At 40.3% G+C, this 13,348-nt stretch overlaps 1 protein-coding gene across 1 annotated transcript; it reads right to left on the bottom strand.

Annotated features, from left to right (window-relative positions):
* Positions 1-9,207: 9,207 nt before the first annotated feature.
* Positions 9,208-10,866, bottom strand: LOC118708301 (glycerol kinase-like). The gene has a single exon (XM_036419560.1). It carries the CDS (start codon positions 10,864-10,866, stop codon positions 9,208-9,210), a length of 1,659 nt encoding a protein of 552 aa, XP_036275453.1.
* Positions 10,867-13,348: the final 2,482 nt, after the last annotated feature.

Raw genomic sequence — 13,348 nt, 5'->3', positions numbered from 1 at the left:
AGTGGGCCATCCCTGCTTTCCTTGGGTCTCTGCCACCCTGGCATTAGAAACCGAGTGCTGGACTAGAAGTTAGGAAACTTAGATCAGATCCCAGCCAATCTTTACTTGGGAAGATCATTTTAGCTCTTTGTAAAGAGAGCTAAAATTTTCCTCATCTGCAACATTAGGTTGCTTATGCCTACCCTTTCCACTTTGTAGGACTGTTTTAAGAATCAAATGGATTAATGCATAAATATCCTAAATGGCTATGCCTAAATATTAAGTAACATAATCCGTCTCTGCTTCTTTTCTATTTTTCAGGCTTTAGTTTTCTTTGCAATTGTAAAAACTTACTTACAATCTCCTTTTTATACATTTAAAGCACCTCACACCCTTTTTGTAATGTTGTATGGAATAAATATAAACATGTACAAAATTATAAAAAGTAATATGAGGTGTCAAAATAATGGAAATGTTCTTCTGTTATTAGTAGAAATGTTCACGGGAGAGGCTGCATTTGACCAGTCATGGTGAGTGGCTGAGATTTTGGTACATGAAGTTATGAAGAAAAAGGAGACAATGGACTCTTAGAGAGAAGAAAGAGCTTGAGCAAGAGGAAAGACATCAGAGTACATTGTGAGTTCAGAAGATGGCAAATAGACTAATAGGAATGAAATATAAATTGCCTAGAGCTAGCATCTTGAAGTTTCTTCATTTCCATCTTATGAAATCCTTAATTATTGAAAAATAAGTGTTAAATTTCCTGTAGTTCTAAAAATTAGCAATGTGTACATTTTATACTCTATTGTAGATGTCAAAAAACCATGCTATCAACTAATTTAAAAAAATATTTTCCTATTTATTTATTTTCTTGACTGATGTATTTTTCCCATTGGGTAAAATTGTTTTTTCATGTATTTGGCATTTGTAAATTTTTAATAATTTAGGAAGATGATTTGACTTTGATGGTGTGGTGGGCACACAATGCAATGTACAGGTCATGTGTCTTTGAAATTTAATTTAAAAAAGAGTGAGAAATATTTGTGGTAGATTTTTAGTGATTAGAAGGTAGGAATTACTAATATTAAAACAAAGTAGGCTACTAAAATGAGAAACCATAGAAAATTCATTGATTTTTCAATTTTTTACTCAGCTCATTTATTTGAGACACATTCTCATTAGTAACATCACAGTATAAAAATCAGATTAACCTGGATTCAATGCTCCCTCTGCTCTTCCCTAGCTGTATAACCTTGGACACATTTCTCAATCTCTGTAATTTTCAATTTACTTATGTGTAAAATGGGGATGGCCATGTGTGGTCATAGCAAGAGTTAGGAAATATATTGAATGTTTCTACTCAGCTATAAGTCAAATGCAAGCTTGAAACCACCACCTGGCTCCTTTTGAACAGTTGTCCACATGCTTTATTGCCCCCTCTAAAAAAGAGATGCTTTGTGGTTTGGGGAGATCAATATTAACCTAGATATTAACATACTACAGGGGAGTCTGGTTCTCTGGTGAGTTCTGAAGTGCACCAGCTGGCCCATGTTCTTGCTTGCCTTGACCTCACACCAATCACACAGCCTTGAAACTCCTTTCTTCATAATGCTGACCAACTGATATCCTTTCTAAAATGGAGAGGTGCACCCCTATCTTACATCTTCATCGTCTCTCTCTCTCTCTCTCTTTTTCTCTCTCTCTCTCTCTCTCTTTCATTAACATAATTTTCCTTTCTTGTGGGTTCTTCTCACTATTGGAGCAACTGATACCAGTTGCTTCCCATTCTTGATATTGTCTATTGTTCTACCTTGTGGTAATTTTTCTGTTTACAACAAAGCAGGAAGCAGATGTGGTAGCAATAGATACAGCTGATTATCTGGATAAAAATTTGACTTGGCAGCAGTTCACGTTGGAGTTGCCAAGCCCAATGCGACAGTGTGTGTGATTTGATTAAATAAAATGTTGAGTTTCCTTTTGGTGACCACTTCTTCCCATTTAGGGACAGCTGGGGCTCCAGGCAACTGTATGGAACTAGTAGAGACATCAGCATGATCACAGCAGAGCTCCTTTTAGAGATTTCCCCCTGCTCTCCAACTGCCTACTTTTCACGTTTGCTTGAAGTTGCTCAGGAACCTTAAGTTGTCCTGTCCCAGAGAAAACTTTTTTTTTTTTTTTTTTTTTTTTTTTTTACCAGAGCAAACTCCATTAGGCTAGTTTAATTCCTTAATCAATTTTATAAACAGTACACTTGAAACCATTTCTGAACTTTTTAGTTTTCCTTAAAATTATTGTGTGTGGAATAATTTCTTCATGTATAACAAAGGTTTGATCAATCATAAACTTTTCTATCTCCAATTTTACTGATAACTTCAATCACTGAATTTTTTTCTGTTGTGTCCAATTTCTGTTTTGATTCTCTCCCCAACCCTGTGATTCTCCTAGATATTCCTATCTTAGTGAATACCAGCAATCATTTACCAAAATATTGAAATCAGAATTTGGGGGGCCATTCTTGATCCCTTCATTTTCTTTTTTGAAATATGATTTATCACAGAGTCCAGGCAGTTTATTTTCAAAGTCATTTGCCCATTTCTTCCACCATAGCTCCAGGCTCAGTCATTATCATCTCTCTTCTAGATACTAAAATTGCCTAAGTGGCCTCCCTGTGGTCCTTCTTGGTCATTTGTCCCTATCTCCAACCCATTCACCACCACTCACTGAATGTGGGCTTTTAAAAATGTCAGTCTTACCAGATTTTCCTCCTACTAAAAGCCTTTTAATGGCTTGCCATTGCACTTAGAATAAAAATCCAAATTTCTTGCCAGATCTTATTAGGCCCTGAATTACCACCTCCTACCTGTTCTTCTAGTTTCCTGTCCTTCTACTCTCCCCAGTGGTTGGCCCAGCCATTCATATGGTGTCTGCTTCAGTTCTTTCGGTTCTTGTCTGGAACCCCCTTCCTCATGATTCCCCTTCCACCTTCATATAGGTGGCTTCTTATCATTCAGATTTCAGGTTAAATATAATCAATTGTGAATTCATTCACAGTAACCTCCATTCTCTGCTGTTATTTTCTTAGCACCATGGTTACCCTACTTCTTAGTATTTATTTGTAAGTATATAGTGGTTTACTTATTTAGTATCTATATCCCATACCAGAGAGCAAGATCCTTGAGGGCAGATGCAGGCCCCTAGCACTGTGTGCATGTAGGTGCTCTGAACATTTACTTTGGATGATTTACGGGTAGCAGTAAGAAGCAGTGGTTCTGAGTAGACATGGAGCCAGAGGAATGCTCAACCTGTATATCACCACATGGAGAGGTCACCTTGATCTTTTATTTGAATCCTTTTGTTTCATTTAATAAAACATTTTTTTGTCAATAAAAGAAAGTTGGCGGTATTTTTTTTTTCATTTTCAAAATCTTTAAGGAGCAACACTGTTCCATGGAGCTAGGCTTGAGGGGAGGATTGTCTCCAGCGCCAGGATCTGAAACCCACCTATCAAACCAAAGTAGGTGTATTTGTCTCTTCATAATTTTGTGCTCTTTGAGTCAAAATTCTTAACATCTCAGTAATTACAAGACCCCAACACTTCAGTAAATAGCACCCCACCACCACCTTTTTGGCTAAGGTCCTAAGTAAGAAGTACAAAATTTTCTATAAGGTCACTTCAGAGTCACATCTTAAGCACATTTCAGCACATAAACTGGTCACATGCAGCTCACTGGGGATCTTTTTCTTGGGAGCTCAGGAGAACCTGCTGTTTAGTTCCAATAGGGACAACTGATTTTAATTTAATTTAATGTAAAGCTCTACAAGCTTTGACATATAATGCTGAATTGATCATCTCATCTTTAGACACCTTCCAGTTTTATAAGAAGCTGCAAATGCTCAGACTCCTAGTCCAGCTGATAGCAAGTAGACACTGGTTAGGCTTGTGCACAAGAGCAGAGATAGTCTAAAACAATATATTTACTCTGTCACCTGACCAGGGCTAGTGTCATTCATCTATTAAATACTAGACAGCAAATTATTTGAGCTTTTCCATCTAGGTGGCCTGTACAACTCAGGAGATCATTCTCAAAGTGGTCATATTCTGGAAGTTATTTTTGTAAAAAAAAAAAAAAAAAAAAAAAAGATACAAATGTGACATTGCTGCAAATAAGCAGAATTCAGAAAAACTGGACTCAATAAACTCAAATTAAATAAGCCAAAGTTATGAAGTCATACAAATAGTAAAATAAATCACCCCATGGCTAAAAGTTATTGATGGAGAGTGAAGATAGACAATGGCTTTCAAATTTTAATTTAATTAATTAATTTATTCATTTATTTATTTTATTTTTGCTATGGTCCTAAGTAAGAAATACAAAATTTTCTATAAGGCAATATGAATATTGCCTTCCTCTCCCATTCCCACTCTCCCCTCCTCTCTTTTTTTAATACCTTCTCCTTTTTACTTTCCAAAATAGCTAGTCCCAACCCACTGGATTAATTTCTTAATCCTCTGGTGGGTATTGACTTGCAGTTACAAAAAAGCAAGCAAGCAAACAAAGTTTGCTATAGAAAATACTGGAAACTAACAGAGCCTCCTTCACAGTGAACTGATAATGGTTCTATATTTAAAGCAAACTTTGAAGAAGCACATCAGCAAAGACTAGAATTTTCTGCAAATAATTATGAGTCCCAATGTAGGAAATCAATAACCCAGCACTGAATGGTGTGAGACAAGAGCAGTTGGGCCACATGGTAGGGGATCAATAGAAATTAGTCAGCACACAAAAAAGGGAAAATGTATTGCACCAGAACAAGTGGCTATGGGCATAAATATGTTCCTTGGAGAGGAGTTAATATTAGAAGCCCACTTATCCTTTTGTTTGTTTATTTAACCAGTATACTTAAAAGCTCTAGATTCTGGGTGGTAACAAAACACATCCTCTGCCTTTAAGGAACATATAGTGAATATATGATTTCTGGCTTAATAGATATGATAGAGTAGTATATAACAACATATAATAAATTAACTCAAAAGAAGAAAACCACATATAATCCCCATTACGTATTATGCTTTTAGTTATTTTCAATCAACCCTTTCTATTAGCTGGGTAAAGAGCAGAGTCAGGAACACCTCCCCAGGAATTGTATGTAGGTATTTAGACCATGTGGATACCAAGTCACAGTTGTAATCAAGATGCTGTTAGTTAAGAGTAAAGAGATTAAGTAAGATCTTTAATGGTAAAGCTAAATTTTAAAAGTTTATTTCTTTTTGGAATATTCCATGTTATGCTTGCAAATATTAAATACATGATTTAAAAAGTAGGTTTTCCTATAATATTTTATACTAATATTGAATTTATAGTACTCTTACACCATTCAATTTACAAATTCTTTAGACATTGCCTTTTATTGATTTTTAATTTGCTCAGTGTCTTGCTTATCCCCTAGTTATAAACTCTTTAAATAAAAGATTTTATTCTCACTCTTCACGTATCTCTTAAATGACTGTGGTATATATAACAAAGTATTAAGTAAAGTTATGTTCTCATTACATGATTACCATGGAAAATTGTTCACCCTCCCAAAAATAGGATCATGATTTGCATGAATATAAGGTTAAGAAAAATCATGTTTCTTCCTTTGGCCATGGTTTTTTTGTTTTCTAAATTATCTGTACCTTGTTACTGGTACCAGAACTTATCCTCTGGAAGATTCTGATTTTATTGAGAACATCACCTACACCATACCAAGAGACTTAGACAACATCCTGTCCATGCCAGAAAGACATTTACCCACTTTTTGCCATAAATTCCAAAGGCTCTTCAATTTTAGCTGATGTTGTTCAGTGGTTGAGCTTGAGCCTATGAACCAGAAGGTCATGGTTTAATTCCCAGTCAGGGCACATGCCCAGGTTTCAGGTTTAATACCCAGTAGGGGACATGCAGGAGGTGCTGATCAATGATTCTCTCTCATTGTTAATGCTTCTATCACTCCCTTTCCCTTCCTCTCTGAAATTAATAAAAATATATTTTAAAAATAAATAAAGGTTCTTCCCAGTTCCTTTAGTTTGTCAAGAGATTTTTGTCTGCTTGAGTAATCCTATGGCTTAGAGTACCATCAAATAGATAATGTCTAGATTCTCAATAGTCCATGCCATGCATTGAACTTGAATTTTGTTTTCTACATATTTCCTTGCTTATAGGTGAAAAATCACAAGGAAATCTGCTCCAGGGTGGTCACAATTATTTAGAAGCAACAGAAAAAATAGAATATTTATTAAAAAGATATCTAGCATCGCAAAACTATGCTTTCCTTGAAAAACACATGTCATACTGAATACCTGCAAAATAAGAAGATACAGAAGTGTTACATTTTCTGGGTTTCCTACCATCTTAAGTTTTTCATACACAGCATACCTAGTATATGCATGCATTAAAAATGGTCATACTTGCCGGGACCGGTTTGGCTCAGTGGATAGAGCAACGGCCTGCGGGCTGAAAGGTCCCAGGTTCTATTCCGGTCCAGGGCATGTACCTTGGTTGCGGGCACATCCCCTGTGGGGGGGTGTGCAAGAGGTGGCTGGTCGATGTTTCTCTCTCATCGACGCTTCTAGCTCTCTATTCCTCTCTGTGTAAAATCAATAAAATATTTTTTTTAAATGGTCATACTTCATACTGTAAATGCATACACTTTGGAAGTTTTCCCAGAAGCAGTAATTGATGAATTCAATCTCCTTTAGTCTCATCTTAAATCCTGCTTGTAACTAAGGGCAAATGGGTTACAGAGAAGACAAATGGTGGCATGTTAACTTTCCCACATGGGTATGGGTCTCATTTGTGACATGTGCTAATCTCTGCTAATGTGAACAGCAGGAGGATATTACCAAAATGCAGATAAGACATTGTTTACTGAGGATATAACTAACTGGAAGCTTGTCCTGTAAATACACCAAAAAAAAAAAAAAAAAAAAAAAAAAAAGCCCAGTGTTCACATCATTGTGGGAGATTTTAGAGGACCAGGAAGAAAGAAAGAAAAGAGGGGCTTAAGCTGTGTACTAGACTTATCAGAGGATCACTTTGTAAGTTATATAATTGTCTAACTACTATGTTGTATATCTGAACTAATGCAATATTGAATGTCAACTATAATTGGAAGATAAAAAATTAAAATAAAGAACAAAAAAAGAGGTTTAACTTTAGAAATCTGATTATTAGATTTGTCTATGTTTTCTTCAAAAATAACTTGGTATTTTATACAAACCCTTGCTGTCTAAAAATATATCAGTTGTCTTTTCTATTTATCACACCAATGGTGTGAAAATATTTTCTTAGTTTTAAGTTATATATGTTTGCACAGGTATAAGAATAATGATGGTAATTTGTATCATCATAATATTAATACAAATAAAGAATATTGCTTAAGAACATGCAACCTGGAACCAGAGTGCCTGGGTTTGATTATTAACTTAAGACTTGGCAGTTGTGGACCCTGAGAAAACATTTAACCACAGCTTGCCTTAGTTTCCTTCTTTGTAAAATGGGGCTAAAAATAGACCTCTCTCATACAGCCATTGTGAAAATTAAATTATGTAACATACTTAGAATTAAATGACTTTACCTACTTAGAAGTGTTTAGCAAAGTGCTATATAATGAACGTTATATTAATTGAAAGAACAATATATGCCCAGTTCTGTATTAAGCATTTAAGAAATTTAAAGAAAACTATGTTTTGAATTTTAATTTCAAAGAACTTATATCAGAATTTGGTAACTAATCACGCCAAACACATGTGATTGGAGAGCAATAATAGAGAGTGTCATTATATCCCAAGTATTGTATATTGTTTTCAAAGACAACTAAGCCTTTTTTTCTCTTCTCCTCCCATTCTTCTCTGCAGTGTGACTTTGCTGCTCGCTCATAAAGAGATGGAGACTATTTCCATGACCTTTGAGTCAAGGCTTGTCTTGTGACTAATTATGACCTAGAATACGGTGGAAATGATGCTATGTTGAGTTCTGGAGTCTACATCTTGAGGGGCATCGCAGCTTCTACTATACAATCTGCCCTGGGACTGACACAGAAGGAAATTGGTCTAGCCAGCCAGAGGATGGAGGGGCCAATGGAGAAAGATGAAGATGCTTTAACCAACACCAGTACCACTTGTCAGACATGTAGGTGAGGCCATCCTGCTGTTGTTGTAAGCTACTGAGTTTGGGAATAGTTACACCTAAATAGGTAACAAGTTTCAAGTGGTGCAGGAAAAAATGCAATTGTTTTTTTTTAAGAAATTTAGAGAAATATGTGGAGGCATGAAGTAATCTTGAAAGAGATAACATCTTAATAGGCCTTGGACAATGTCTTAGCATGGTTTGGTTTCTATAACAAAATATCAAAGGCTGTATAGCTTATAAACAACAGAAATATATTTCTCAGAGTTCTGGTCAAGTGAGACACACTCTTTCTGATTTATGGTAAATTTCTTCCCACTGTGGTCTCACCTGGTAGAAGAGTTAGGGATCTCTCTGAAAGCTCATTTATAAGCTAATCCCTTTCACAAGCTTGCCACCCATATGACTTAACTGCTTTCTGGAGGCCCTACCTCCTAGTATCACTTGGGGGTGGAGGGTGGGGAGTGGTGGGGAGTTAGGACTCATCATATGGATTTTGGGAGGACACATTCAGATCATAATATTTAAAAATAAATAGGAGGTGACTAGCTGGAGAAGAAGTCCACATAGAAGCTAAAGATGTAGCATACTCAAATGAACCTGAGTGAGCAGTAATAAGTCTTGCACATATGTAAGCAGGAGATCAGGAATAATGGGAACAGGAAGGTCAGGGAGGCAATTAGACCAATTGACAAACAAGTTTTTATGTTTGAGGAGAGAGAGAGAGAGAGAGAGAGAGAGAGAGAGAGAGAGAGAGAGAGGGAGAGAGAGAGAGAGAGAGGATTTATTTATAAGGTTAAGAAAACTATGGAGAACTTTAAAAACTAGTCAGAAACACCAATGTGATTTTTTTTTTCTCCTTTCTGCTGGATATTCTTTATTTATTTTGAGCCACAGGTGTACTTTGGGGGAGGGGGGGAGGGTCATGCAGCAAGTGGCTCCTACATAAAACCAGAGTCTACGAATGGTTGTCATCCCATTAAGAAGAGGCAGAATCGCTGGAGTCTCTCCTTAGACACAGAGCTGGCGCTGCTGGCATCCGCGGCGGCGTGGCCTCAGTTTAGGGGATGCCCGAGATGTACCTCGCCCCGATCAACATGACCATGCTACTCACGACAAAAAAGCCCAGGGGCAGGCTGCTGAAGATGCTGGGGTCGCCGCCTTCCGCGGCCTCCGTGGTCGCCCAGCCCATGGACTTCCTCACGGCCTTCTTCCAGATGGAGTAGCGGACCTCGCTCTCCTCGGCGTTGATCTGGGGCTCGAACCTTTCCATGATGGAGGACGACAGCTCCTCGGGGTCCAGGCTCCACACCCCGACCCCTTCGGCGGTGCCCGCGGCCATGGCGGCGCCCAGGGCGGTGATCTCGGGCATGGAGGGCTTCACCACGGGGATGCACAGGATGTCCGCCTGCAGCTGCATGAGGACCTTGTTGTTGGTCATCCCCCCGTCCACCTGCAGGTGGCTGAGCGGGATGCCGCAGTCGCGGTTCATGGCGTCCAGGATCTCCCGGGTTTGGAAGCACACGGCCTCCAGGGCGGCGAAGGCCAGGTGGCTCTTGTTGGTGAACTGGGTGAGCCCGCAGATGATGCCCCTGGCGCTGGGGTCCCAGTAAGGCGCGTACAGCCCCGAGAAGGCGGGGACGAAGTAGCAGCCGTAGGAGGTGCCCACCTCCTGGGCGAGCTTCTCCATCTCCTCTATGGTCTTGATGATGCCGAGGTTGTCCCGCAGCCAGCGCACCAGGGCGCCCGCGATGGCCACCGAGCCCTCCAGGGCGTAGCACACGGGCTTGTCCCGGCCCAGCTTGTAGCCCACGGTGGTGAGCAGGCCGTGCTCCGAGAACACGCACTTGCTGCCCGTGTTGCACAGCAGGAAGCAGCCGGTGCCGTACGTGTTCTTGGCCTGCCCGTCCTGGAAGCACATCTGCCCCACCAGCGCGGCCGACTGGTCCCCGAGGCAGCCGGAGATGGGCACCCCGCCCAGGATCCCCCGCCTCATCAGGCCGTAGATCTCGGAGCAGCTCCGCACGTTGGGGAGGATGCTCATGGGGACCCCGAAGAACTCGCAGAGCTCCTTGTCCCACTGCAGGGAGTGGATGTTGAACAGCATCGTCCTGCTGGCGTTGGTCACGTCGGTGCAGTGGACGCCGCCCTCCGCGCCGCCCGTCAGGTTCCAGATGAGCCAGGAGTCGACGGTGCCGAAGAGCGCCCGGCCCTCCTCGGCCGCCTGCCGCACGCCCGGCACGTTGTCCAGCAGCCAGCGGACCTTCACGGCGCTGAAGTAGGTGCTCAGGGGCAGGCCCGTCTTGGCCTTGACGAAGTTGTTGTTGCCCGGGATGCGCTTGCTGAGGCTCTCAACGGTAGACTGCGTTCGGAGGTCGAGCCACACCAGGGCGTTGTAGAGCGGCTCCCCGGTCAGCTTGTCCCAGACCACCGTGGTCTCCCGCTGGTTGGTGATGCCGATCGCCTTGATGCTGGCGATGTTGATGTTGAGCTCCTGGAGCTTCTCACAGCCTTTCTCTACGCACTCGTAGACGGACTGCAGGATCTCCTGAGGGTTCTCCTCCACCCATCCTTCCTTGGGGAACTCCTGCTCGATCTCCACCTGGTGATGGCAGAGGAGCTCGGCGGTCTTGGAGTCGAAAACCAAGAAGCGCGTCGAGCTGGTGCCCTGGTCCACGGCCCCCACCAACAGCCCATCTGTTTTCTTTGCCGCTGCCATGAAACCTGCTTCCGGGTGGGCTGCGAGGACGCGCGACTGGTTTCCTAGGTGACGGCCGGCCGCGAGGGAGGGGGAGGAGCCGGGGGGGGGGAGGGGGGGAGGAGCATGCGCTGAGTCCAGAGGGTGGGAGGCCCAGTGTGACCCAAGAACACCAATGCGATGTTTTGAAATTGCTGCCTCTCTGATAACATTTTTCTATGACATGATTTCTTTATTGAACAAGTATTTATCGAGTGGCTGTTACATGCTACATACGGTAGTAGGTTTATTGACAGTATCTCCCCCCAATTTATGTTTACCTGCAACCTGTGAATTTATTTGGAATTAGGACCCTTTCAGGTTCAAAGATGCAGGCATCCTGGAATAAGTAGGAGCCCTAAACCCAATGACCTATGTCCTTATAAGGTGAGGGGAATTTGAGGACAAAGAAATAGAGACATTGATATTCAGAGAAGAAGGACATGTGATAATAGAGGCAGCGTCTGGAGTGTTGCACCTACAAGGTCAGCAGTGCCAAAGGCAAGGAGAGGTGCCTGAAACACATTCTTTCTCAGATCCTCCCAAAGGGAACAAGTCCACCGACATCTTGATTTTGGACTTAACAGCCACAAAAACTGTGAGAGAATAAATTTCTGTTGTTTTAAGCCACCTCATTAGTGGTAACTTGTTCCACTGGCCCTAGGAAACTAATGCAGAACTATTCTAGATGTTAGAGATACAATGGAGAGGAAAACATAAAAGTTTCTGCAATTAGTTGTCTTCATATGTTGTCTTTCCTCCTAGACTTTAAGTTCCTAGAGAGAGGACCTCTTTCTTCCTGATCTTTGTTTTCCATAAAGTTCCTTATTCATAGTAGATGCTCAGAACATAAAGGTTCAATGAGTAGTGGGCTAGATAATGAGGAACATTTAAAAGAAGATTTGACTTTATATGGTGGGTACACAATGCAATATACAGATGATGTATCATAGAATTGTACATGTTATTAACCAATGTCACCCCAATAAATATAATTTTAAAAATAAAAAAGAGAAATATTGTACAGTTACAAAAGGGCCAACAATAAAAATTAAGGAAATGTTGCCCTAACCAGTTTGGCTCAGTGGATAGAACATCGACCTGTGGACTGAAAGGTCCCAGGTTCGGTTCTGGGGAAGGGCATGTACCTTGCTTGGGGGCACATCTGAGTTGGAGGTGTTCAGGAGGCAGCTGATCAATGTATCTCTCTCATCAATGTTTCTAACTCTCTATCCTTCTCCCTTTCTCTCTATAAAATATCAATAGAATATATTTTTTAAAAATTAAGGAAATGTTGCAGATTTCATGGTCAAATAAATCTTATGATTAAGCAAAGGTCTTACTTAAAAGAATGTTGCACTTCTAAATGTTCTATTATATAGGCTACCAGAAAAAAACATTTAAAAGTTTCTTGGAGAATCTGACTGCCTTTAGGGGACATCAATTTTGCCTTGATTTAGAAAATGGTACACCTAATTATTTTTTTTTTTAGTTATTCCAGTGTATTGTAGAAAAAGCCATAAGACAATGTAGATATTTAACCTTTCTTGACCTAAGTTAGAAAAGACAATATCTAGCATATCTATTTTTCTTTCCAGTTTCTTTTCATAATTCTCGAACTAAGCAAAAACTTAAGAGCTGCAAGAAAATGGGTAAGTGGCATATTTTTATTTCCAGCTGAGATGGGTTCATTTTAGAATTTAGACATATTTAGGCAGTGTTGGAGGGACAGACTTCTCAGAAGTCTATTCTGTGACTATGTGAAGCCCCTTGGAAAGGAACTCACACTAAAGAAGAAATTGAATTCATAAGAGAGGTTCAAGGCCATCGCCTTGTGGAAACGGTGGGGTATGAGTGTGTACAGCTCCTAATGCATCTGTTCTTGTTCTTTATGACACACACATATCATGATTCCCCAACACAGACAAGAGATTTGTACTACCTGAGCCCTAACCATGAAACTCAATGGGAAACATTAAATAAGACAAGCATTTCCTTCAAGTCTCAGAGACAAAGAAAGAGCTAGGCAACACTCACTTGGGCCTAAATAGAAGAGCTAATGTAAAGAGCTTTGTCTTGGCTTTCTGAACAACAATATGGAAACAATAGTCACTACAGACACTAGTGACTCTCACATCAATCACTGGCAGCCTTCAGGTAGGATAGAAACAAAACGATCATATATGTGAGAGGCAATGACTTGATGGTGAACAAAAGACTTGAACAAAAAATTAAAATAAGAGGTAGGCAAACTGGAGCTGATAGAGTCCTCTAATGAGAACAATGGCACGTTGACTTGTAAGAATATTATTTCATTCAAAATCTTTGTGGATTCAGTCTTCCACAAAATTTATTTTTGTCAATTTATCAATATAAGAAATGTTATGTATAAAAGTATCATTATAGGTGACTAAAATACATTATGCCGATATATCAAATATTATTTCTTCCCTTTTCCTTTGTT

The sequence above is a fragment of the Pipistrellus kuhlii genome, unplaced genomic scaffold (assembly GCF_014108245.1).
Source record: "Pipistrellus kuhlii isolate mPipKuh1 unplaced genomic scaffold, mPipKuh1.p scaffold_m20_p_1, whole genome shotgun sequence".
NCBI lineage: Eukaryota > Metazoa > Chordata > Mammalia > Chiroptera > Vespertilionidae > Pipistrellus > Pipistrellus kuhlii.
The sequence above is the reverse complement of the archived record's forward strand: the minus strand, read 5'-3'. Positions and strand labels throughout refer to the sequence as shown.